The following is a 25,335-nucleotide window of genomic DNA, read 5'->3' as shown; positions in this document are numbered from 1 at the left end:
AACTGTGACCATAATCATAGATAAACTGCTTCGTGCTTTCTGTTTCTCTTTCTTTTTTTCCTACTTCAGAGGCTCCTCTTTTTTTTTGCAATCAATAATTAATGAATTTTCTTTTGTATATGTGTATGTGTTGTTGTGACGTTTTTTTTTTTTTGTTCTTTGCGTTTTATATTACGTATTTCTTTTCTTTTAATCATTTTTCTTGTTTCGTAGGAGGTGACGCTTTTTACGTGTACCTCCGTTGGGACAACTAGGAGAGTACAAGTAAAGAATCCTCAAAAAAAAAAAAATAAACATAAGGATATTTTGACAGTATGATGCAAAAAAGGGAGGTTCTTCCGCTACTTGAGTTTGTATGCAATGTACGTTGGGTGTTCTCATATGCTCTACAAAAACTTGACCCTGTTGTAGAGGCACATTATCTTCATATAATTAAACAAGTAAGAGTAGCAGAGTCTGTATTTTCACGATCATTTTCTACAGTGGGATCTATTTTAGAAGTACCAAGTGAGGCTTTTACTTTAGTTCAAGAGGGTGTGGTTTATCTTTTAGTTGCTGAAGGTGTACTTGGTCATTGTCCACCAACAATGCACTCATTTTTACTGCGTGCTACAGCACCAGGAAGTTCCGTTCTATCAACGGAGTATACAACCAGTAGTAACAATTCTACGATAACACATTTACATAGCGAAAGAAGTGAATATCAAGCCCATTTTTTGTCTCTACGTTGGCTTATTGCTGAAGGTCTTTTAACAGAGGAAGAGTTGTTAGATGCATTGGGAGATGGAATTGAAACCTCTACACGAGGTCAACATAGTCGATTTGATTTGCATGTCTCTATGGCTAAAGGTATGGCAACAAGTACACACTTTCCTTTGGAAGCACATATTGCTATTACCCGTTCTTTATTACTTCATCATTGTTGTACACTTCTCTCAGTGGAGAATATTATTACCCATGTTCGTTTTCTTGATCCTACTTGTAATGGGGAATTGAAAGGTATGGAAGAAGCCTTATTATTTTGGATATCGCATGTGCTAAAGGAAATGTACAGGAAAAATATATTGGATAAAAGACTCTATAATGCTGCTAAGAAGGATCTTGGTAAATCTCTTTATGATTCTCTTCAGAGTGGAGTTTTACTTGGGCTTACCGTACATTTTTATCAACCTAAAATGCTTCCATTAAGTAATATTACTATAAACTCTGGTAGTAATACTGCTTCAAGAGAATTAACACGAGAATGGGCTCTTCATAACTGGGGAGTCGTATTACGCACAGCAGAGGAACTTGGATTAATTCCATGTTTTTTTGCAGATGAAGTAGAAGAATATGGAGCAGTCATGCTTCAATTGCATGTACTTCGATTTGTTCAGGAGTTATTCGCTCTTCTTGCAACACAGGCGGAAGACTTGTTAGAGGCTGGCGGTAGTGATACGGTACCATCATTTACCCTTTCAGCTGTATCTCAACAAGGTAATAGTGAGACGTCTATAAACGCCTATCCTTCTCTAGACAAGGGAAAGGATGATGGAGTAGTCTCTGATTCACACGTTATGTTTTCAGATTCCCCGTGTGAAGAGGTAAATAAAGTGACAGAATCGCTCCATAATAATAATAATAATAATAATGAGGATGATAAATCAGATGACAGTTATCCAGAGAACAGTAACCTCGCTTCTGCTCATAGTCGACGACAGTATGATGTTATGATGACAAGTTTACATTTACGTGGACTATCTGTTCGGGTAACTCCTTTAAGGTCCGATGGTAGTCCATTACGATCACGTACACCAGCTGTAGAAGGGGTTCTTCCAACAAATTCTAGTACTACAGAGTCATTTCCACTTAATATAATTCCAAAAAATAACATTATAGAGAGTGTGAATATAAATGAAATTTTAAAAAAGAACAGTATAACTAAATCAAAAGATAAACCTAATAAAGATCTTGTGGAAGAAGTAAAGGCTACAAACAGTATTTCAGTAGTTTCAGATCATTTGGTTTCCTCTCGTATTCCTAGTGGTCAAAGTGATAGTGGCAGTATAATCGTTAGTCTTGTTCGTAGCAATGAAAATTCTTCTACTACATCTTTTACAGAAAGAACAAAGGATGTTGGTAATCGATACGCATCTGCGTCATATCCCCCAGAAAAAAATATAAATACATTATGTAATAACCCTATCACTGGAGTAGATCCTTCTTATAGTGTGAAAATAGGAACATCATGCACAACAAGTGAATGTTCTTTCCATGTTAATTCTATATGGAGACCAGGTGCCTCACTACTTAGTCGTGATGAAAGAGTTGAATCTATCCCTGTTATTCCATCTGATCAACACTCCATTAAACCAGGAGAGATAGAGACAGATAGTCAAGGTATATCCCCTCTTACCCCAGATATAATTACAGATCATGGTGTTATGATGGGGGAACGGAATCTCTATGTATCTTTCAGTCAACAACAACAACAACCTAGTTCTTTGAAGAGTGAAAAAGAGCATCCACCCTCGTGTCCTTTGATGGATAGTACAATGATTAAAGAAGAGGTTAAAAATGATATATCTATGATTGATCCCTCTAATGTTTCCATCGATGGTGACCGTGGCGCCCTTCTACAAGCATTAGGGAAGCAACAAGCGTTGATTCAACACTTAGCAAAGAAACTTAAAGAAGCTGGAGTAGAAAATTATTCTTTTAATAGTTTAGATAAAATTTTGGCAGATGATGCTACTGTTAGCGCTGATGAGACTTTGAAATCAACACAGATGCTTCTCCTTAGCAATATGAACACTCAAACAATAGATAGTGGAGAATTTGCTGAGACAGATATTTCCTCTACCCGGGATGACTTTTTCGAAGGTGAGGGGTCTTATTTGGACTGCTAAATTATTTTATATTTCGTTGAAATGTCGACTGGTTATAATGGTAAATGTTTCTTTTATTATTATTTATTTTCTTTATTTCTTTCTCTCATATTTGTGTCGATGAAGATGCATACGCGTATATACACATCTTTTAACATAAATCCATAGACTGAAAAAAGGAAGACTCCATAGATGTTGCTTGATGAGACACGTTTAAACTGAGAATGTTGTCTACACAAACCCGTTTTTCTGATCTCATAGTTTGATTTATTATTATTATTATTATTATTATTATTATTATTATTATTATTATTATTATTATTCTTTCTTTTTTTCTATTTCTGTTTGTAATATTTATATGCTGAGTTTGTTTTTATTAATTGATATATCTCGTTGAATTTTTTTTCCATGTTTGTAATATATGTGTAGAGGAGGTCTCTCTGAGTATAGATCTGAGTGACCCTTAGACACATTACGTAGAGCTTCTTGTGGGAAACTCAGTCTTCACAATATCCATTTTTAGGAAAGAAGAAGAATGCCTCTCAAGCCGGAAAATCATCCAGAAACCGTAGTAACAGGTGCTAGTAAAGGGCACCAAGTGGCGATTAATGGATTTATCGCGTGGCTTCTTATCATTACAGCCTTTGTAATGTATTTTCTCTGGGCATTTCTTCCAAGTTCATTATTAGACTGGGCACTTATAAATTATTATCCTGACAAGTACTGGGCAGAGGCGATGCCGGCACTTTTGATTATGTCTCTTGTGTACTACCTTTCCACCTCCTTTTTATTGGTTTTGTATCGTACGAATCCACTTACAGATGGATTTTGTGTGGTTGACACACGTGCCAAGGAAGATCATCATACTCTTGAAAGCCTCTCAGACGCTAAAGAAAGTGTTCCACCTTTCACTGACATACCTGTGAGTGTTTCTAGTCGATTGTTATTTCAACCTTGGAGTTAATATGCATTAGCTTATTCTTATATATATATATATATATATATATATATATATATATATACGCTTAAGCAATAGGCGTATGCGAGAGAGCGTTTGAGAAATGTTTATTGCCAAACTGTGTCTTTTCTTTGTTTTTTTTCTTTTTCTTGGTTGCTGTTATTATTATTATTATTATTATTATTATTATTATTATTATTATTATTATTATTATTATTATTATTATTATTATTGGTTTCTTTTAACTGTAGTTTATTATCAGAAAAAAAAACTCTTATCCTTTCTTTTTTTCTTTTTTCTTTTAGATAACGAGATGCGGCGTAGTGTGCCCTGGATGCAAACGGGAGGTCTTGCTAAATTAATTCGGGCCGTTAGCACAAGTCGTATTGAATTAGGTGCTGAGGATATTTACAAAATATGTGCACTTCTCAAATCAAAGGAGGATACTCTAATGTTACACGGAAATCATAGTTTTATTCGTAGTATTCACAAACAATATAAAAACATAGATCCAGATACTGTAAGTCCTTTTCAGCGGACATTTATTGATGGAACCTTTGCAACGTTCCCAGCTACTGTTTTTGAATTATCTTCATCAACAGTAGAAGAAACAAAAATTGGTACAACATCTGCCATTACGGAGCAAGAAAAAAACAATAATAGTAAAAATAATAACGATAATATAGTCTCGCTTGAAAATCTTATCACCAAGAAAGGGTCAACGCTCACAGTCGATGATGAACCTTCTATAGAGGAACGTATTTCCGCCATATGGGAGGCTGTACAGGAATATCAGTCTAGTGGTTTTCTGGGAACGGATAGGATGCAGAAAATACGAAAACATTGCAAAGCACTAGAATTACAATTACGACAAATTAAGCCGTTTGAGATTTCTTCTCTTGTACGAGCATTAGCGACTATTAATTATCAAGATTATTCCTTTACGAATCTCTTAACTCGTAGAAGTTGTGAAGTTGCCTCAAAGTTATCACAAACGGATCTTTGCAGAACTTATTTTAATCTTAGCAAACTACAAAGTCATGATTCTATGGTGGCTTTTGTGAATCAAATTGAAGGACATATGGAAAAACTACACCGTGAACAAATACATTTTGTTTCTATGGCACTTGAACGACATCCACAAATATCGTCTGCTCCTGCACGTATGGTGCCAAAACTTTTAAACCGCGCTGTATTCCATCTTAGTGATACTGATAATGCAGCGTATCATAGAGCTTTATTAGTTGTGGCAGCACGATATAATTTACCGCGTCATCCTGCTGTAGTAAAAATATTTTCTGATGTTTCTAGGCATTTGGAAAAGATTATTGATCGTGATCTACTTGCGATATTACAATCTACTGTAGATCTTGGTATTTCTGCCAATACTCCAGGATTACCGGAATTATTAGAAAAAACAGAAGCCATCGTACCTACAGTAAATATTCGTTTTGTTGATACTCTTATGGATATTCTATCTGTATTACCTATTGATACCGGAAGAATTATGACAAAATTGATGAATCGTTTGGAAGTGGATGCAGGAAAACTTTCAATACCACAATTAGCGTTTATATTAGACCTTCTTTCAAGTTATCCTCCAGCAAAGGGTAATGCTTGTATTGTGGGACTTGCATTTGCCGCTTCTCTTCGTGCGGAATCCTTTGATAATGAGGCTTTGGAACAAGTTGTACTCAATCTTGCTCAATTACAACACTTTTCTGATGATTTTTATACATTAGTAGTGGTTTTACAGAATACCAAGGGTGGATTTCGTAGTTTCGAAAAACTATCTAGTTTAATGAAGAGTTGTACACGGGAAGTTGTAGCAGATACGAGAGGACAAGAAATGATTACGAAAGGAATATTAGGATTGGCTCCTTCTTTGAATGATGAGGAACTTGCTGAAGCTCGTAAACTTCTCACACAGCTTGGTGTCACTGATAAGAGTGTTCATCAAATGATCTTCCGACGTGCTAAACAGTTACAGCGAGAGGCGGGAAGTCGCTGGTCTCGACGTGGGTACGATCCTGTTGATGATTTCACATAATGTTTTGAATTATTTCTCCTATTTTTTTTCTTGTTTTTGTTATTGTTATTGTTGTTGTTTAAACTTACATTACTCTTTTTTATTTATTTATTTATTTTTCTTTTAATATGGGTTCTTATATGGCTGTTGCTATATGATTTTTTGAAAATTTACCTTCTTCACTTTTTCCCTTTTTCTGTTTTTCTTTTTTCGACATATAATTTGTTCCACTCATAATTGATATTGTGGAATTAATTTTAATAATAATAATAATAATAATAATAATAATAATAATACTGATAAAAAAGCTATCTATTTCTTAAGGTTTAGGTGGAAAAGATGCTTAACGTGCTTTCCATTGCTGCCCCGGCCACTCTCGCTACAATTGTTGCCACGCGTCCAGCTCCACTTGAACACATCTTTCAACGCTGTAAACTAAATCTTGTGGAGTTTACAGCACAGGATGTTTATCAAATCTGCACAACTGCGTATAATATGGATACTATTGGTATGACACAGGACCCTGATTTTATGCGGGGATTGCATGATGCTTTTCGCCGCTCTGATCAGACAGTTCTCTCTCCTTTTCAGGCTAATTTAATAGCTGATACTTTCCGAAAAGTGGGTATAATAAGTATGCCTAATGAGGTATCAGTTCCAGAGGAAGAGGCCATATCGCCGGAGTCGTTGATATTAGTACTTCGTACTATGAATATCACAAAGCAACGAGATGAACGTAAGATAAATCAGGTATTAAAATTAATGTTTCCAATTCTTGAAGAATTTAGTCCAACTCAACTTTCTCTAACAGTTTCAGAGTTGGCTCGACTAAAGTGTACAAACACAGATTTTCTTGGAAAGCTAGCAAAACGTATAATTGAATCAAATGATGATTTAAGTGCTCTTGATATATCGCTAACAGCTATGAGTCTTGCATATTGCCCAGGTGTTTCACATAATATCCTACGTCGTGTTTTTCAAATTGTAGAAGAAAGAATGGGAGAATTTCAACCTGAAGATTATGTTAACGTTTTATACGCTCTTAATGCGTTAGGACCAAAATTTATAGGAACTTTTCGTCGTTTGGTAGAGTGTGGTCTAGAACATGTAGAAAATATGGATGCTGTAACGCTCACAAATTATCTTGTTTGTTTTAGCACGATGGATTATAAAAATCGTGAACACATCGAAATTTATGCTGATGCACTTGTGGAAGTTGCAGCAGATCTCTCAGAAAGAGAATTAATACAAGCTTTTATTGCATTACAACGACTTCGTTTACTTAGTGACTCTATGTTTGGAACTATGGCATCTTGTGTACTTCGTTATGCACCCAAGATGGATCCACGTAACATTGCAGCTGTAATGGATATTTGTAGTACTGTAACATATCCATCAGATCCTTTAATGCGAGCACTTATGGATCGTGCAGCCGAATGTACGCGTCTTTTAACACCAACTCAACTTGGAGATATACTCGATATTGTGGGACTTTATCCACCCGCACGAGAGCATACACTTGTTCAATTATTTGGTAAACAAGCACGTTTACGTCTTGATTTGATGGGTCCTGATGCCCTTGCCGGTGCCACACGTGGTCTCGCTAATCTTGGCTATGATGATGCAGAGTTTTACATACAGGCTGCTGAGACAGGATTTCGCTATGGATTTAAAGATTGGTCATTATTGGAACCTATACTTATGGGTCTTTGTATGACGGCGCAATGCCCGCCATATATGGCACGGGTACTTGGTTCTCATATGGCACCAATGACACGTTCAATGAGTTTAGCAGAGATTGAACGTGCCAATCGTTATATGAAACGTCTTGGTTGTGAGGATGACTTTGTATATAAAGCTATGGCCACACGTGTTTTACACTTTGTTAAGGAAATCACACCTGATATGCCCGAGGAACTACAAATTCTTCTCCAAAGGGGAGCCGTTGAACCTAGTGCAGCCCCGGGTATAGTGTAGTCATTTTTTATTTTTTATTATTACTGTTTTTCCTTGTTGTTGTTGTTGTTGTGGTGGTGGTGGTGGTGGTGTTAGGTTTTACTCGCGGATCTGTAATTGTTGTCGTTTTTTATCTATTTTTGGTGTGTGTGTGTGTGTGTGTGTGTTTGTATAGCGATGGTTCAAATCACATGAGCAAAGTGCTTGGGGAGATTATTTTTTTTTTCTGAGTGATTTTGTCGTATGATTTTCTTTTTTATTTTATTTAACCATTTTTTATTATAAGTAGTGTTTCCATTTTTTTTTTTTTGATTTTGTACGATTCTTTTTTTTTTTTCGCACTTGTGTAACACAAGTAGGAGCACCTGATACTAGTATTAGAACAAGAAAAAAGAGCATATTTATATTTCAAGTTAAAATTCACAGTCATGTTTGAGGGGTCCATGTTCACCTTTTATAAGGACCCTTACTGTAAGATTCCTGTCTTCTTTATGGGCGCGAGGGCGCAGCGATGTCTTCTCTGGATTGGTGGTCAATCGGAGTCTTTCCTCAGCTTTAACTACTTCCCCCGACTTGCGGAGATGCTCAGTGGTGACTGGGCCTTTGCTCAAGTTGAGCTTCCGAGTAGCCGCATTGGCTTTGGTGCCCAGGACCACGTCCATGACGCGGAGGACGTGGACGAGCTGCTCTCCATTCTCGTGAAGGAGTACGACATGCGTGAGATTGCCCTCTTCGCGACGAGCACCGGCGTGCAGGTGGTGTTTGAGCTGCTCTCCAACGGCCGCCACACCGCCTTTGTGAGCCGCGTCATTCTGCACGGTGTTGTCTGCGACCCCGCGAGTTCCCTCTTCACCCCTGAGGCCGTCGCCGCCCGGGCGGAGTTCGTCGCGGGGCTCGTCGCGGCCGGCCGCCAGGAGGACTCGCGGGCCCTCGCCGGCCACTACGACATCCCCGTCACCCCCGCGAGACTCGCCGGCGGGGGGTTCCCGACGCTGCAGGAGGCCGTCTGGTCGCCGTGCATGCGGGGGGAGGTGGACACGCTGCAGCATTCGGTCGGGAAGGTGCGGGTGCCGATGCTCATCATGCTCGCCCACCACGCACAGTACAAACCAAGCAGCGAGGAGGTGGAGCGGGTGGTGCGGCTGGTGAAGGAGTACGCGGGGTGCACACACGTCACTGTATCCTACTTTAAGGATACATGTGATGAGAGGCGAAGGGTACTGAAGGCAGCAGAACAGGAACACGTAGACGCTATTCTCCACTTTCTCGCAGAAGAGGATGAAAGACGGGCAGAACAGGAAAAACAGGAACTCTGGAAGGCGAGAGAAAATGAAAAAAAGAAGAAATCCATACTGCAAGCTACAGCATTTGCTCAAAATCTCGCCAGAAGCAGTACTGCGTAATGCTTCCTGTTTTTTTTTTCATTTTTGAGGACTTTATAAATGCATTGCCTCCTCCAATGTAAAATAAACGACTTGAATTGCAACTCCTCTGCCGGTTGAATTTTTTTGTTTTTCTTTTGTTTCATGAATGTTTGCATATGTGATGATTGTGTACGCACTTTCATTTATCTATCCAACTTGGAGCAATAAAGGGAAAACGGAAAATCATCTCTGCGTATGTGAGGAAGGGAATATTATTTAATTTCCATTACCATATTTATTATCCATGGGGATAGAATTCTTATTTACTATACCGATGTATTTCATTTTGCACAAGGTTTATTTTTGTTTTTTTTTTTTTTTCTCTTTTTGTTTATATGTATATATGTTACTTCAAATAAATTGAATGGAAGATACGTCATCTTGAATTGCATAGAATGATGACGTATGGGGTGAATGACACATCTGCAACCCCCAAGTCGGTACTGAGAAGTAGCGGCAGCAGTAACATTAACGATGAGAACAATAACAATCAGTACGGAGAAAATGTGCCACCACAACCGTCAGAAGCGATTGTAGGGCATTATCCTTTGGGATCATGGGAACGTCACCTGATGGAAGAGCGAATCCGTGCTGTTAAGCGACATGAACGAGAAAAGCTTCTACGTGCGGAGATGGAAAGAGAGTGTACCTTTCAACCCCGAGTAGGAGTTTCACGAACCGGCACTAGTGGCATACAGGAATTTCATCCCTCACAAAAGCAACAACAACGTCTACCAGTATTTGAACGTCTTGCCAAAAGCGCAAAGGAACGTGAAGCTCGTTTGGCACAATTAGCAGAAGAAAAGAGAAGACGTGAAGAGGCAGCTCTTCAAGATGCATTTCATCCCCATGTGAACACTGTTTCAGAAAATCAATTACCATTTACTTTACAGACATCAAACGTACCTGTAGAAGAGAGACTTCTACATTACGGTAGATCTGTACAACAAAGCCGTCAACTTATGCAACAACAACAACGGCGAAAGGAACTTGAAGAAATACGACAACAACAAAAACTAGCAGTTCCTAGACGATCACGTAGCTGTGTCTTAAGTGAAAAATATTTAGGAAATATTGCAGATCGTTCTAAACGGATTCTTATAGAACGTGAGACAGAACGAGCACTAGCTCAGCAGGTACTTTTTGAAGAACATACCTTTAAACCAAAGGTGTGTACTACCTCTGATGATATTGATCGTTCTCGAAAAGCGAAAAAGGATATACGAGATAGAGGTGTAGCTCTCTATGAAGATGGAATGCGACGCCAGATGCAGCGACAAGCTGAAGCAGCACGACGTTTAGGAGAAGAACGTAGTGATCTTCACAAACCTACTACAAACCCGCTTACAAATGACTGGATTCACCATGGACAACATAAAGCATTGTTCAATAAAGATTTTGTGAAGAGACAAGAAGTTTATCAACGCGTTCGGGAAGAACATCAACGAAATCTTGCTTCTGCATTGGAACAGAGTGAACGGGCGGCTGTCTTGCGAATAGATCAGGATATGATACATCAGCAAGTGGAAAGACTCTACTTGAGTGCACAAGAAGTACGAAAAGAACTCAAAAAACGCAAAGAAGATCATATGAAAGCTACAGAATGTACTTTTCGTCCTCAACTGGCTCCTGGAACGGCATACGTTATTGCACGTACTAATCGTGAAAAAGATGTCGTGAAACGTTTAAGTTCAGTTCCTCGTAATAGACGACCTTTTCATCCTTCCATCTTTGACGTGGATGATGAAAATGAAAATATTGAAAAAAATATTCGTGAGCGAAGTGCTAGAGTTGTAACCCCTAACGCAGCTCAGGAATTTTATGAACGACAAAAACGAGCCCTTGAAGAACGTGAGGCACAACTTCGGCAGCAAAAACAACAGCAGGCAATGGAAGAACTCTGCGTCTGCACATTTCGACCTCGAACAAGCACTGATGAGTATCTTCAGCGACGCCAAAGGCAATCCTCTGGAGAAGGACAACAACATGTGGAGGAACAAGTATCAGGTGTGGCAGCATACCTGCAACGACAGGCGGAGGCAAAACAACGACTTAAGGAAAAAGAAGAGAAATACAAAAATCTTGGTCGTGGTTTGCCATGTAATGGACCAAAGCGTACGATTATTACGCCATTTAATTTATCCATTGGGCGTGGTACGCGAAGTTTATCTCTGAGTCCAAGTCGTGGTGATTCCAAGAGAAGTGGTATGAAGTATCATGATAGTTTTCGTCATCACATTGATCCATGCAGTACAAACGATCTGTTACTTGCCCTCCGAGGACGGCAATCAGATAGTCCAATGAAATCTTCTGTTTAGTGGAAAGGAAGAAAAAAAAACAGACTTCTAATTGGACTCTGTGTGGAGAGGGATAGTGGGTGGAGTTGCTGGTACTCTTGTATTTCCCATATTGCACTTGGTGCTTCTTTTATTTATTTATTTATTTATCTATATTTGACTATAAATTATTGATACGTATGCATGTTTGTGGGCTCTTATATATATAATTGTTTTTTTTTTCTCTATTTTTATATTATTATTATTATTATTATTATTATTATTATTTCTTAACGCATATACACGTACATGTATGAAACAAAGCTAAAAAGCTCTAGGAAGGAGACTGCGAGGGTTACTGACAGAGCACATCATCTTTTTTATTGTCTCTGTTTAGAGGAAAGAAAAAGATAGAGAGACTTTGTTCACTTTTTTTTCTTTAATTAGTAACAATGGCGACACTCTCACAAGCTCGTGTTGCTGGATGGGCATCTCGCTGGTTAACAGATGAACTTGTAGCGCTTTCAAAAGCAGGAAATTGGGAGGGTGCTATTGCTACACTGACGCAGTTGCAACAAGCTAATATTGTACAGAGCAACGTATTTCATTACACTACAGTAATTAATGCATGCGGTCGTGCTGGAAAATGGGAAGCGGCAATGTCTGTATTTTCACACATGACAAAAAGTGATGTGAAACCTAACGTTTACACGTATACAGCTCTTTTAAATGCATGTGCTGCAGCGGAAAAACCAGATGTTGCCCTCAGAATGTATGCACATATGAGACTTGCTGAAGTTGCCCCAAATGTGCGTACCATGACGGCATTAGTAAATGCCTGCGCACGTGTGGGTCAATGGGAAAGGGCTATAAAAATTTTGCGAGAGTGCGAAGAAGTTTGTGTAGCGCCAAATGTTTTCACATATACAGCCGCTATGGATGGTTGTCGTCGTGCAGGAGTTTGGGAACCGGCAGTAGAGTTACTCAAGGAAATGCGAAATCCAGCAAATGTACGTCCTAATGAGATTACTTATAATACCGTTCTTGGTGCGTGTGTAGCTGGTTCTGCCCGTGAAGCGGCACAAAAGGTTTATGCAGCTATGGTAAGTGATGGCTATACGCCAGTCATGTACACCAAAACTCTTCTAATGGAGCTCTTTAAAAATAGTGCTCTTGACGGACTTGCAGATGATCTTCAAGTACGTAAGGGTAGATGGCAGGAGTCTAATGCGCCAGATTCAGATCCAGCTACTGCATTAAGAGCAACTCATGAAGAGGATTCTGAAGAAATAGATGCGTCTACATCTTCCGTTTCAAACATGGAGATGGGAGAAGAAGGAAAAGAGCATCAGGAAAAAGAAGAAGAACCAAAACTTGCAGAGACGAAGGGAAATCAACAGTTGTAAGACGAAAGAAAAACTTCGTTATTATTATTATTTTTTTTCTTCTTATACTTTTTTTTCGTTTTTCCTCTCTTTTGGGAGTTCTATATATTATTCATATTAAATAAAAAGTGAATTTCTATGTATACTGTACTTTTTTTCTCCTTTTCTTTCTTTTTATTAATAATATCATTGAAAAGGAAAGAAAAAAAAGAGGGGCCATATCGGGCATTCCATGGAGGACGAAATTAGTGCTCTGGTTCAGGAGAATGCACTCATTGCACGTGAGATGAGTGGTGTGGCACTATTGCGTGTGCCACAAACAACAGATCCAGGTTGGCGTATGCGAATGGACGCCTTAATTCGATCAGAATACCCGAATCACGCTCCACCACCCTTCTCAGAAAAGGAGGATAAAGTGAGTGGTAGTGATAATGCGCTTATGCTTCTCCCATCCGTAAAATCACAGGGTGATGTCTCAACAACAAAATTACCACCACCATCAATAACAGGAACGACAGGAGGAGGAGGAGGAGGAGGAGGAATAGGAGTGGCGGAGAAACGTCCTCGAACAGAAGATTCCATTATTTCTATTGACCCAAAGGTTCTAAAAACTCGTATGACAGCCGTTTCCTCTACAGTTTTGAGTACTGAAGCAAGCGATGAATCTTATGTGCCTCCTCCTTCTTGGAAGATGTCTAGAGTATTGGTGGGGCACCGTGGATGGGTGTGGTGTGCTGCCGTAGATCCTGGCAATTCGTGGTTTGCAACAGGCGGAGGTGATGCTGTAGTAAAAGTTTGGGACCTCACAACCGGAGCTTTGAAACTTAATCTTACTGGACATAAGGAAGCTGTACGTTCAATCTCGTTAAGTACATTATCACCGTATATGTTTACTGGTAGTGATGATCGTTCTTTAAAGTGTTGGGATCTTGAACGTAATGAAATTATACGCGATTTTCATGGTCATAAAGGACCTGTTAACTCAGTAAGTGTTCATCCATCATTAGATATTGTTGTAAGTGGTGGTCGTGATAAGACTGTACGTGTATGGGATGTTCGTACTCGCTCTTGTGTACACCTCCTTGTGGGACATACAGACAGTGTTATGTCAGTTGCAGTGCAGCAAGCAGATCCACAAGTTATTTCAGGTGGAAGTGATGGTATGATTTATCTTTGGGATATTGCCTCTGGTCGTGCTTTCACTAGATTAACTCGTCATAAAAAACCTGTTCGAGGCATTTCTATTTGCCGTCAAGAGAAATTAGTCTCTTGTGGAGCCGATAATATTCGTCTGTGGTCTCTTCCTAAAGGAGAATTTCTCTTTAACGCATCCACAAGTAAAAAAGGCAGTCGTGTGAAGGATGAAGAAGATGCGGAGAATTATCGCTGGACTTGCTGCGCTGTCAGTCCACGTAATGTAATGGCTGTGGGAAGCCAAGAGGGAAAATTGGCATTTTATGACTGTGCACATATGAAAAGACCACCGTATCAATTCACAAAGACGAGGTCTATTCCAGGAACACTTCCAGGTGAAGGCGGTATTAATTGCGTCACCTTTGATGCTTCAGGCACACGTTTGATTACTGCGGAGAGTGACAAGAGTGTGAAGTTTTGGCGGGCGAAGGAGTAAAGGCTGAGAAGAGTTGTCAAATTTACGTTTATATATATATATATATATATATATATATATATATATATATTGCTATCTTTGAGAGAATTAATAAATAATCTGGCGTTTTCTTTTTTAGCAATCTTTCCTACATTATTATCAGTTTTTTTTAATTATTATTATTATTATTATTATTATTATTATTATTATTATTATTATTATTATTATTATTATTATTATTTTTTGTTTTTTGGACTCATTAGAATGTGCATTGGGAGCTAGTTCTTTTGGTGGTTTCTTACAGTAGACGAAAGCAAGATAGAGACATATACATACACATTAAAGTAAAAGGAAAGGATATATATCAATAGATACTATAATATTATTTCCTTAGTATATGGTGGTATGACCGCAATGAGCACCAAGAATCAACTTCGTATTCTAGTTGTTGGTGATACAAGTGTTGGAAAAACGTTATTTTTGCGACGCCTTCGTCATGCAATGATGCCAGAAAAGGATGATTTTACTTCAACGTGGGGACCTACTGTTGGTTTTTATGTAGAAGTAATTTTAGCAAAACGTCAACAACATATTCATTCTTCGTATAAAAATTCCGATGAAAATACATCTGTAGCATTTATTGAATTAGGTGGTAATCGTAATTTTGGTCGAAGTGGACAATTTCCTATCAGTCTTATGTCTTTTGATGGTGTTATATTTCTCTATAATCGAAATAATGCTAATAGTGCCATTGGATTAAGTCAGTGGTATGCAGATTTAAAAAATTATGGTATTGTGGGTAATAGTGGCGGTGCAAAAGTGATGCTTCTCGAAACGATATTTACACCAGAAGCATCTTTTTCTGATGGAAACACTAATTGGCTTCCAGATGAACTTGCTGGATCTTATTTGGAAGAAAATGTAAAAAAGTCTTCCTCTTGGCAACGATCACTTCAAAATATGTGGAATTCATATTTTCTTTGGATGAATATGCTTAATTTATCTGTTAGTGATTTTCAGCAACAACGTGCTAGTTTGCGTCTGCGTACCTCTATCTTTATTTTTCACTTGGTCTCAAAATTTGAGAATATATTGCTTTTTATAGTAGCCGTAATTCTTTTTGGTCCGAGTCAACAGGCGCTTCCGTTTCACAGACCATCAGTGACAGAATCTCTAATGACCATAACAGGTGATATGAACAGTAGAAGAACGATAGAGGCTTGTCCTTTGTATGATCAACTACAATTTGAAGCAGCTGCTGTAGAAAATGTGATGTCTTTTATTGATTCACTAAGAGGCACTTGATACATTTTTCCGTGATAAAAGAACAATTTGCTTACTGATGTTAAAAATAAAAATAAAATGCTAGGAGATAATGGGGAAATTTCTCTTTTTTTCTCACTTTTGTATTTCGTTTTTTTTTTCGTGTATTATATAAATATACATATTACGTATTTAATAAAATCTTCTTTTTTGTTATCCTGTATGTAATTGTGGATATATCTGTGTATCATGAAGGTGTACATGTGGTTTTTACTTTTGTTCTTTTCCTTTCTTTTCATTTCCTCTTTCAGAGCCTCTGCCATTTGAAGGGAGGGGTTCTTCGAATAAAATTTCATTCTGAGAATCCAGAACGCCTACTGGACGATAAAATAGTAATAATAATAATAATAATAATAATAATAATAATAATAATAATAATAATATGTCTTATCAACTGACGGGTTCCTCTGGTGTGTCATCATCACGACTTTCACTTTCATCCATTGTGGAGTATTTGCAAGATCGTATTCCACTTGCCTTTGTAGCGGCCAGTCCCTCTTGTCGTTTAGAGGTGGAACGTAAAGGCTACGCTGTTGGTGAACTCCACGTTGTTTGCAACCGTTCTTTCTATAATTCCTCTGGTTGTTCCTTATTGCCCCCATCCAATACTATTACTACTACTAATACTACTACTACTACTACTACTAATAATAATAATAATAATAATAATAATAATAGTAATAATAATAACTATGTTTCTTGTTTTCCCTCTTCTGCTTCTGCTGCTTCGGTTTATCCTTCGTGTGCTGGAGGAAATACGAGGAAAGAGGAACTCATCCTCACACTTGGTACGACTCAATCTCTGGAATTGGCATTACTTAGCCTTTGGTGGATCGCCCAATACTCATTAGTTTCACTGCTGTTAGAGCATGTAAGTAAAGAGAGTGTACCACTATTACAACGTCTTCGCAAGAGTTTAAAGTTGAGAGAAATACAATTGCAGAAATCTTCAGTCTCGTGTGCTTTAATGCATGTGTTATCAATGTCTAGAGGACTCGAATCCCTTACGGTGCGGCAGTGCTTTAGTGATTCCGAAGTGAGTCTTTGTAGTGTTACACCTATTCTTAATACTCGTGCCTCAGAGAAACGTGAAGTGTCTAAGTTTTATATTTTTGGTGTAACCAATCTTGGAGTTTTGTGGAATCTTCGAAGTCTTACGTTGTTTGAAACACCATTAAGTGAAGATATGATGTCCTATTTCTCTGAATGTGTGAATATGGAACGTGTGGTTATTGATTCATGTCGTGGACTCACTTCATTAGGGTGTTTCTCTTCACTTCAACGTCTTTCAGAATTATCTTTATTGAACTCTACCATAACGGATGAGGGTCTTGCTCCTCTTCCTCAATTCATATCTCTAAAGCATTTACAACTTGAGAATTGTATGAAACTTCGAAGTTTAAACTCTCTAGGGTCATTAATTAACCTTCAGATACTTCGTGTATCTCGGAATAGAATTTCTGACGATGGAATTTATGGTTTAAGAAACCTTAAGAACTTGGAAGAACTTCGTCTCCTGGGGTTTAATCGTCTCTCTAGTGTGGAATCACTCTCAAGTCTTCATAAACTTATAAAGTTAGACCTTACAGAGAATTGGGTAACAGATGAGGGTTGTGCATCACTTGCAGGATGCCGAGAACTTCAACATTTAAAACTCTCCTGTTGTCGTTGTGTATCGGATGTTCGCTGGATATCCGCTCTTACTTCACTACGAACGCTAGATCTTTCCAGAACACATGTACGTAGTTCCTGGTTACAAGTATTACGAACATGTGAAAGGCTAGAAGAGTTAAATCTGGCTTATTGCAATAGTTTAGATGATACTTCGTTTTCAGGTGGATTAATTTCACTGCAGCGTCTAGACCTTAGTGATACAGGTGTAAAAGATGTTGGCATACAATCACTTCAAGGATGTATAATGCTTAAATTCCTTTATTTGCGAGATTGTCGTTTTGTAAGTGATTTAGGGTTTCTGAAAGGATTAAAAAAATTGATTAGTCTTAATATTGAAGGTACAGCAGTAGTGGATGATAGTATTTTCCCTCTGACGTATTGTAAAGAATTGGAGTTTTTGTCACTTCGTCATTGTCGATTTATTACAGATGTACGTTGTATGTGTCAGTTAAAGAAACTTAAAACGTTGGATCTCTGTGGAACATATGTAACGGATGAGGGTATTTCGGATATCTCGCAATGTGTTTCATTAGAACGTATTGATATTAGTGCATGTTCTCTTTTAACCAATCTCAATTTTCTTCGTCCTTTGACTTCGCTACAACGTGTCGTTGCCTATCAAATGAATGTTATTGATGTAAGTGGATTAAGAGAAAGTAATTTATTACAGGATCTATTTCTTCTTGAGTGTAAACGTGTAGAATCATTGGAGTGTTTAAAACTCCCACACCTGCAAGAATTATCACTAAAGAAAAGTAATATAACCGATCAAAGTATAAGCAGTGTGTTAACGCAGTGCTACGCTCTTCAACGTCTCGATTTGCAGTATTGTTCAATTATTACAAATTTGGCCTGTATTGCACAGCTGCCAGCACTCACAGAACTCTTTATAAGGAATATTGGTATAACCGGTGGATCTGTGGATTCTATTGCGTGTTGTGGGACGTTAGAAAAACTTCAAATGGCAGAATGTACTGGTATTACAAATGTGAATGCACTTCAATCGCTACACCGACTAATAGATCTTGATATTTCCAAAACAAGTGTGACGACTGAAGGTATAGTGGGCCTTGCAAGATGTCATGCTCTAAAGAAGTTAAACCTTAATGATTGCCGCTATATAAATAGTGTAAATTGTCTAGGAGAATTACATGTCTTAAGAGAACTCCATCTGGGACGAACAAGTATCTCAGATAATGGTATAGTAGGTCTGTGTAATTGTGTTCAGTTGGAGATACTTACTTTAACGAAATGTAGTCATATCACTAACGTAGATAAGCTTCAGAATTCTCTTCCTAGTCTTATCACATTTGATGTGTATGGTACATCCGTTGAAAATTCTCGCCGGTGTTTCAGAGGTGGTTATAACAATCAACACGCATGTGCTGTTCTTTGAGTTCGTGGTTTTTAGTAATAATAATAATAATAATAATAATAATAATAATAATAATAACAGTAGTAAAATAGTACTGCTGTGTAGACTTGTGTACGTGTATGAATACTCTTAATGTGCATCAAAAAGAAAAACTCACGACATGTGGCCGATATGCATAGATGAATGCAAAAATAATCATTGAAAACAAAAAGTGAGAGAAAAGAAGAAGGATATGAAAAGAAATTTCTTGTCTCTCTCTTCTTATTTCTTGCCTGTCACACTTATTTTTTCTCACACTTGTAGACGTTTTTTTTTTTGTCTTTTCGTTCCAATGATTCTGTGCGGGGAACGAATGAAGGAGTAAGTATTTTTGTAATTAATTGAGTTTTTCTTTTTTCTTCTTCCTTTAAATGAATACTTCTGTTCGCCCCAAAACTACTCGGCTGAAAATAATATCCAGCAATTTTTTTTCGCTATTTTCTTTTTTTTTTTTACTTTCTTTCGGATTTCTTTTTCTTCGGTGATTTGCTTCTCTGACTCACCCATTTCAAATGGTTTGTTCATGCTGTTGTTATCATTCCTCATCATCTCTATATATCAGTATACCATTGGATACGAATGTCCTTACTGCCAATACTAAGACATAATTAATAATAATAATTTCCTTCTCTTTTCCTTTTCCGATTCACTGGCAAAAGATAGATATGACCATCTCTGTGCAGCTTGTTGTGGCGTTGACAGGTCTTCGCTTCTTCTTTGAAGTGCGACACCAAAAGTCACCCCCGCTTTTGGCGAGTTTGTCTGTTTCGTTGTTGTCGCAAACGAACATCCCAACATCGACGAATGTTTTTGTTTCAGACGTCATGGCGTGCATTTACAACTTCAGGTTTTCGCCCGTTGGCAGCAGTAGTGTTGGGAGTGGGGAGGGAAATAAGAAGAGTTACCTTGAGTTATTTGACTACGACTCCCTGCAGCCTCTCTACCCTAATGAGGTGGTGGGGGATGGACAGAAGTTATTGCTATTTGCCCAGCCTGCCCTGTCGGAGTCGATAAGTGAACAGCTGCTTAATCGCCCTCGTGCGGCTGTGGAGGGAATTCAAGGAAATGCAACGGAGGACGAGGAGCGTTGGCAGAATCTTCGACAGGCCATATTGGCACTACAGGTACCTCTGCGACTTCATCAACAAATCATGGAAAGAGAGATGGAGGCGTGTGCGGAGCTGCTTGAAAGTACGGCAGAGCAGTTTGGTTTATCAAAGGATAACATTCATGCTGCGCTTGAGAGGGCGGGAAGTATTAAACTCTTTTACCGTCCAGATACTCTCGCGACGGATCTTGTAGACAAAAGGCATCTTAATATTGCCCTTCAACAGGGTGAGGTAAAGTTAAGGGAGGCGGCCAAGTCACTTGAGAGTGCGCGGGCGATGGCCCCGACTGTTATGGAGGCTATCAAGGCAGAAACGCAAGTAGTTTCAGATCTTGAAAAGTTGCCAGCATGGCAGAGTTATACCACAGCAGCCGCTGATAAAAATGATGAACCACCCATCATTCAATTAATGCAAGAAGTGGTGCGAAAGGTTCAAGTGGTGCGGGGAATTATCAGTGACATTGCAGTAATCACAAAACGACAACAAAAATGCCGTCACTACTGTGCTGCTATTGTAGATCATGTTATTCAACATCACAAACGGCTGGTCCTTCTCCCGGATGGAATAGAAGCAGCACGAGCCGTTTTACACCGTCGTATCGTTTTACGACGTGCGGCCCGTCGTTTGTTGGTCCCACTGGAGGCCGAACACCGCGCGACAGAGGCGACCATTCATCAATTCGCCGAAAAGTGGGGACAGTGGCTGCCCGAGTCTCTCTTCAAGGCCGTTGCCTCCCCACTTCCACCACTCTATCCACAGGACGACGCCATTGCGCAGGAGATGGACAGTCTTTTTGTGGATTTGCAGGAGGATGCGACGGAGGAGCTGCTCGCCGCCATTGGAACCGCCTCGTCATCAGAGAATATGGAACAATATATGCTTAAACAGAGATTGGCAGAAGTGGAGAGGGAACTGCAGCGGTGCAAGGCATTACTGGAAGTGGCGGCGGTGGAAAAGGCAGAACTGATGTGTGCCCTAAATCAAAATAATACCATGTCGCCATCTGCGCCATAAGAATGTAGTAGTAAGGTATGCCAAAAAACAAAAAAAAAAGACAGAGTGAAGAAAAGGAAAAGGAAAAGTAAACAATTATTTTGTTTTGTTGTTATTATTGGTATTCTTGTCCCATCTGAATATTTCAAATGAAGATTGCAAAACGTGTTAAAAGTGATCTTTTTTTTCTGTGTTTTCTTCTCCTCCCTTCTTATTTGGTACGAGTGGTCATCAGTCAATGCTGTTTTTTTTTTTTCTTTATTTTCCTTGATTATCTACTTGGTATAGTGGGAAATGAAGAAAAAAGGAAAAAAAATTAGTTTTATACTATATTGGTCATAGTTTCTTTCTTTCTTTCTACTGATGGATTTGCACAAACAGATTAGTGTCGAAATCTGTGGTGTGTAAATGGTGAAAGAGTTGGTGTGTGTTTTGGGAGAGGGTAAGGTTATGAACACCAAGGGGGAGATAATATAGAGTGATCGACCTGTGCGAAAGTTGTGTTTATGTTTATTGTTTGCATTTCTCCTATTTATTCCTCAATCAAAGTGTTTTCGGTACGCTTGTCTATGGGAGTGAATGAGGTACACCCCTATATATCTCTGTTTTTTTTTTCCCCCTTTTTTGTGCTGATGTTGTTGGTCAGTAAGTGAGTGAGTGAGTGAAATTTCCGAAGTAAAACGCAAGTATTTATTAAACCTCTTTTATCTATAGGATTGGATTTCGTAGTGTGTGTTTTCCACTTATGTAGTTGGTGATCTATTTGTGCTTATGGTGAAAAATAGTCAGGGGAACAAGGTTTATGTTTTTCTTTGTTTTGTTTAGTACGAAAGGTGGGAAAGGTGTGTCTTATTTCTGCTGAGCTCCCAAGAATATTTCTCTTTTTTTTTTTACTTTCTGTTATTTTCAATTCTGTTGTTATTATTGTTGTTTTCGTTCTTTGATTGCACTTTCTTTCTCATCGATTGGTAATCTGAAGAGATGACAGAGGTGCTGTGACAATACATGCTTTGTGTGTGCCTTGTTCACTTTATCATTTTTTTTCTTTCCTGTACTCTCCTTTTTCACACTTTACCCTTTTCTCTCGTTATATATTTGGGTATATTTTATGTGCTCCTTATGTGCGGAGGAGGGAGAAAGAAATTGACTACAGGAACTGGGCAAAATACGGCGTATGAAATGCAGATGACACTGCAAACATATGTGCGACTTTATAGTTGTTCTTCTTGTTGTTTTGTGGTTCTTGCTTCTCTGTTGGATGCTCGTGATGCGGAGTGTTATCTCACAAAACAAATAGATGTGTATATATATTTAAAAGAAAAGGGGAGGAAAATGGGGAAAAAGGAGTGGTGAGGTGTGTTAAATAGTACATTTCATGAGGTAGGTTTTCTTCTTTGTTCTTGTTATTAATGCTTTTTTTCTTTTTTCCGTCTTGTTCAGTAGAGTTACGTCAGCTAAAATCTCACACCATGGCACCTCTCATCGCCGTCAACATCTGCCTTGTTTCGCCTTCCTTTGATGCTGCCGCCATTCCCCTCTCGTGGTCTTTGTGCCCTGCGGAGGGCTACGCGGATATGGATTGGGACAAGGACAAGTCGTATCGACTAAAGGCGTTAGAGGAGAAGGTACTTCACCGCGGCTTTGGTTACCCACACTGCACAGTGGCCCAGCTTTGTATTGCCAAGACCGACATGAATGCCTTGCGAGAGGTGGTGCGGCAGATTTGGATTGAGACGCGTGCGACTCTTGAGAGTAAAGAGACACTGTGTTTATCCTCCCTGGACAATGGCCCCGCCTTCGCCACGGCGGCGGACGGGACGGAGATTCGTTTGCCCAATATCGTCATTGACCCTTCGGCACCGCTGTGTGAATTGCACAAACGCATTGTTGCGGCTGTGGAACCCTATCACGTTTCTGGGGCAACACTGGAGGAAGGAAGAGCCGCATTTCACCCGTCCTTTCCAGCAGACAATAACATCACTCTGGAGTGGATGATGAATTTTTTACGCAAGTATGCGATGAAGGCGTACCGGCCGCACATCACACTTGGTGCTTCGCCAGTATTAGTGACGGAGACGTCTGTGTTTAAGAGTATACATGTACCATGGAGGGATTGTCGTCTTGTTGTGAGTCGCATGGGGAATTACTGTTCCTGCTTCGAGATTCAAGAGTAAGAGGTATTTTTCAGTGTAAAGTAGGTATGCATTTTGAAAGAACGAACGAAAGAAAAAAAACATAAAAATAAAAGGGTGGTGGGAAAAGGTGAGTTCAGAGAGTGTTATTATTTTTGATTAAAACTATCTAACGACGTTCTCATTCAATGAGGAAAAAATAAAAGAAAAAATGGAAAAGCTACATACTCTCAAATGCGCACAAACACAGTGTTTTATTCATTTTCTCGTTTACGCGCTCTGATCTGCATGGCCGCTGGGGAGTTTATGTTTATGTCGCGGAGGATGGTTAAATAACAAAAAGAAGAGAAAGAGAAAGAGGGGTTGAGTGTGGGTACTTAATAAAAAAAAAAACAAGGCCAGAGGAATATCTGAGCTTAACTTGGGTAAAAAGGATTCTTCTTATTTTTATTTTTTCTTTGTTTGTTTTTCTAACCATGACTTTTTTCATTTCTTCTACTGAAGTGGAGGGTGGGGGTCTGTGAGTGTGGTGTGTAAGTTTTAAAAAGTTGCTCTAATAACAATTCACTCACTCTTGTGCTGGATCCTTCCACTGCATATGAATTAGTCAGTAGAAATAGTGGGAAAAATACCAATCATGATAAATATTTTCTAATCTTGGGACGTTTTTTGTTAATCTGGGAATGTCTCAGTTTTAAAGGAATGGAAAGGGAAACCTGAAACACTGCAATATACCTTGTTTTCTCCTTTCTGCTGCTGTTTCCTATAAATGAATACAGGAAAAGTTCAAGACGAATAGACGTATGCGACAGGGACGAAGTTGATATTATTTTATCGACATATTCTTCTGTTTCTTTTTTTTTTGTATTATGGCTTGGATTCAACCGAATATGTTAACGTGGTTTGAGTTTTCTTAATATGTGGTTATCAGCGCTTCCCTTTCTGTGTATTCGCGACAGCTGAAAGAAAAAAAAAAGACTAATAATAATAAATAATTAAACGTATCAAAACGGTGTAGTAGAGATCCACATCACCTGTACGGTGGTTGTGTCTCTAATTTACCAACGCCCTCCACACTATAACAACCCAAGAAACGTTTCTACAGGATACACAATTACTATGCCTTCATCAACCCTCTGAAGGGAAAAGAAAAAAAATTACGCATCCCCGCACATAATATTTTCTTCTTAGTTGAATCTAGTAAAGCATTCTAGATGCAATGAGACGCTTGATAGTCTTGAAGCATGCCGCCGTTTCTCTTTCATATACTGCTTGTTTTCATTCTTTTACTTTGCTATGACTGTCAATATCCGTACAGACATGCATGTTAAAAGAGTCTTTTTTTATGATAAGGAAAGTATGGAACAAATAAATTAAAAAAAAAGTGTGCTTGCTCTCTTTTCTTCTCTTTTTGAGGGGTAATGTAAAGGGGAAAAAGAGAGCAATTGCTCAGTGTTACTGTTACTATTTGGACAAAATGACTTCATTTCTGAGTATTGTTTCAATACTTGCAACCATGGCTTCCATTTGCATGGTAAGCGCCCCTATAGTTACTGTGAAGAAGTTAGAACAGCAGCGCTCCATCGGAATTATGACGCCAACGTTCTTTTGTGCCCAGTTAGTAAATTCAGTGCTTTGGTCTATTTATGGCGTTATACAAGTTGCTTTTGGTGTCACTTTATGCAATGCCGTCGGAAATGCCGTTGCTACATATTGTTTACTCGTATTCCTTTCAGTTGCCCGCCAAGAAGAATTGTCAGGACACACCCTCGCTAGTACGACATATAAAAAATCATGTCTGACAGTTGGGGTTGCGCTTTGTTTTTTGCTGTGCTCATCATCTGCAATCGTGTTTCTAATTTCTATAAATCCTGATTCTGCCAAGTTTGTAAATGGTCTTATTGGCAGTTGCTCCTCTGTATTTATGCTGAGCTCGCCGCTTGGAATGGCCGGAACCATAATAAAGAATAAGAATGCCGAAGGATTGGCACCGCTGACATTGTCTTTCGCAACGGCGAATACATTTCTCTGGAGTTTGTACGGTATTTTAACCAGCGATCTTTTTTTATTTCTTCCCGGTGTACTGGGTCTGTCTTCGTGTATTTTTCAGTTTGTACTCCTTTTCTTTTATGGAACGAAACCCGCGGAGGCCATCGAGGTGAAGGCGGCCATCGCGCCGCTACCTT

At 38.8% G+C, this 25,335-nt stretch overlaps 13 protein-coding genes across 13 annotated transcripts in view; all 13 read left to right on the top strand.

The window, feature by feature from the left end:
- Nucleotides 1-314: 314 nt before the first annotated feature.
- LSM04_003104 (uncharacterized protein) lies at nucleotides 315-2,888 on the top strand (the record flags this gene model as incomplete). The annotated part of the gene is made up of 1 exon (XM_067333880.1): nucleotides 315-2,888. One exon carries the CDS (start codon nucleotides 315-317, stop codon nucleotides 2,886-2,888), a length of 2,574 nt encoding a protein of 857 aa, XP_067186282.1.
- Nucleotides 2,889-3,402: 514 nt separating this feature from the next.
- On the top strand, nucleotides 3,403-3,831 carry LSM04_001977 (PIG-P; the record flags this gene model as incomplete). The annotated part of the gene is made up of 1 exon (XM_067333879.1): nucleotides 3,403-3,831. One exon carries the CDS (start codon nucleotides 3,403-3,405, stop codon nucleotides 3,829-3,831), a length of 429 nt encoding a protein of 142 aa, XP_067186247.1.
- Nucleotides 3,832-4,138: 307 nt separating this feature from the next.
- Nucleotides 4,139-5,875, top strand: LSM04_008596 (uncharacterized protein; the record flags this gene model as incomplete). Its single annotated transcript, XM_067333878.1, has 1 exon — nucleotides 4,139-5,875. The coding sequence occupies one exon, from the start codon at nucleotides 4,139-4,141 to the stop codon at nucleotides 5,873-5,875; it is 1,737 nt and encodes a 578-aa protein (XP_067186476.1).
- A 318-nt stretch (nucleotides 5,876-6,193) lies between these two features.
- LSM04_009511 (uncharacterized protein) lies at nucleotides 6,194-7,831 on the top strand (the record flags this gene model as incomplete). The annotated part of the gene is made up of 1 exon (XM_067333877.1): nucleotides 6,194-7,831. One exon carries the CDS (start codon nucleotides 6,194-6,196, stop codon nucleotides 7,829-7,831), a length of 1,638 nt encoding a protein of 545 aa, XP_067186507.1.
- A 407-nt stretch (nucleotides 7,832-8,238) lies between these two features.
- LSM04_002456 (Fusarinine C esterase sidJ) lies at nucleotides 8,239-9,213 on the top strand (the record flags this gene model as incomplete). Its single annotated transcript, XM_067333876.1, has 1 exon — nucleotides 8,239-9,213. One exon carries the CDS (start codon nucleotides 8,239-8,241, stop codon nucleotides 9,211-9,213), a length of 975 nt encoding a protein of 324 aa, XP_067186257.1.
- A 419-nt stretch (nucleotides 9,214-9,632) lies between these two features.
- LSM04_007019 (uncharacterized protein) lies at nucleotides 9,633-11,552 on the top strand (the record flags this gene model as incomplete). Its single annotated transcript, XM_067333875.1, has 1 exon — nucleotides 9,633-11,552. One exon carries the CDS (start codon nucleotides 9,633-9,635, stop codon nucleotides 11,550-11,552), a length of 1,920 nt encoding a protein of 639 aa, XP_067186431.1.
- A 410-nt stretch (nucleotides 11,553-11,962) lies between these two features.
- Nucleotides 11,963-12,916, top strand: LSM04_008051 (Pentacotripeptide-repeat region of PRORP; the record flags this gene model as incomplete). Its single annotated transcript, XM_067333874.1, has 1 exon — nucleotides 11,963-12,916. The coding sequence occupies one exon, from the start codon at nucleotides 11,963-11,965 to the stop codon at nucleotides 12,914-12,916; it is 954 nt and encodes a 317-aa protein (XP_067186459.1).
- A 211-nt stretch (nucleotides 12,917-13,127) lies between these two features.
- LSM04_001563 (WD40 repeat) lies at nucleotides 13,128-14,525 on the top strand (the record flags this gene model as incomplete). The annotated part of the gene is made up of 1 exon (XM_067333873.1): nucleotides 13,128-14,525. The coding sequence occupies one exon, from the start codon at nucleotides 13,128-13,130 to the stop codon at nucleotides 14,523-14,525; it is 1,398 nt and encodes a 465-aa protein (XP_067186230.1).
- Nucleotides 14,526-14,918: 393 nt separating this feature from the next.
- On the top strand, nucleotides 14,919-15,809 carry LSM04_001867 (uncharacterized protein; the record flags this gene model as incomplete). The annotated part of the gene is made up of 1 exon (XM_067333871.1): nucleotides 14,919-15,809. The coding sequence occupies one exon, from the start codon at nucleotides 14,919-14,921 to the stop codon at nucleotides 15,807-15,809; it is 891 nt and encodes a 296-aa protein (XP_067186241.1).
- Nucleotides 15,810-16,209: 400 nt separating this feature from the next.
- Nucleotides 16,210-18,897, top strand: LSM04_002611 (Leucine-rich repeat; the record flags this gene model as incomplete). Its single annotated transcript, XM_067333870.1, has 1 exon — nucleotides 16,210-18,897. The coding sequence occupies one exon, from the start codon at nucleotides 16,210-16,212 to the stop codon at nucleotides 18,895-18,897; it is 2,688 nt and encodes an 895-aa protein (XP_067186267.1).
- Nucleotides 18,898-19,580: 683 nt separating this feature from the next.
- On the top strand, nucleotides 19,581-21,038 carry LSM04_003284 (uncharacterized protein; the record flags this gene model as incomplete). The annotated part of the gene is made up of 1 exon (XM_067333869.1): nucleotides 19,581-21,038. One exon carries the CDS (start codon nucleotides 19,581-19,583, stop codon nucleotides 21,036-21,038), a length of 1,458 nt encoding a protein of 485 aa, XP_067186290.1.
- Nucleotides 21,039-22,486: 1,448 nt separating this feature from the next.
- LSM04_005191 (uncharacterized protein) lies at nucleotides 22,487-23,191 on the top strand (the record flags this gene model as incomplete). The annotated part of the gene is made up of 1 exon (XM_067333868.1): nucleotides 22,487-23,191. One exon carries the CDS (start codon nucleotides 22,487-22,489, stop codon nucleotides 23,189-23,191), a length of 705 nt encoding a protein of 234 aa, XP_067186360.1.
- Nucleotides 23,192-24,626: 1,435 nt separating this feature from the next.
- The window catches only part of LSM04_001020 (SWEET sugar transporter), a gene marked incomplete at both ends in the record, with an annotated part of 723 nt that continues 14 nt past the window's right edge, over nucleotides 24,627-25,335 (top strand). Inside the window, one exon of the mRNA XM_067333867.1 lies at nucleotides 24,627-25,335. This exon is cut by the window's right edge and continues 14 nt beyond it. Coding sequence (XP_067186215.1) covers nucleotides 24,627-25,335 — 709 coding nt within the window.

This window comes from Trypanosoma melophagium (assembly GCF_022059095.1).
Source record: "Trypanosoma melophagium isolate St. Kilda chromosome Unknown ctg7segment1, whole genome shotgun sequence".
Lineage (NCBI taxonomy): Eukaryota > Euglenozoa > Kinetoplastea > Trypanosomatida > Trypanosomatidae > Trypanosoma > Trypanosoma melophagium.
The sequence above is the reverse complement of the archived record's forward strand: the minus strand, read 5'-3'. Positions and strand labels throughout refer to the sequence as shown.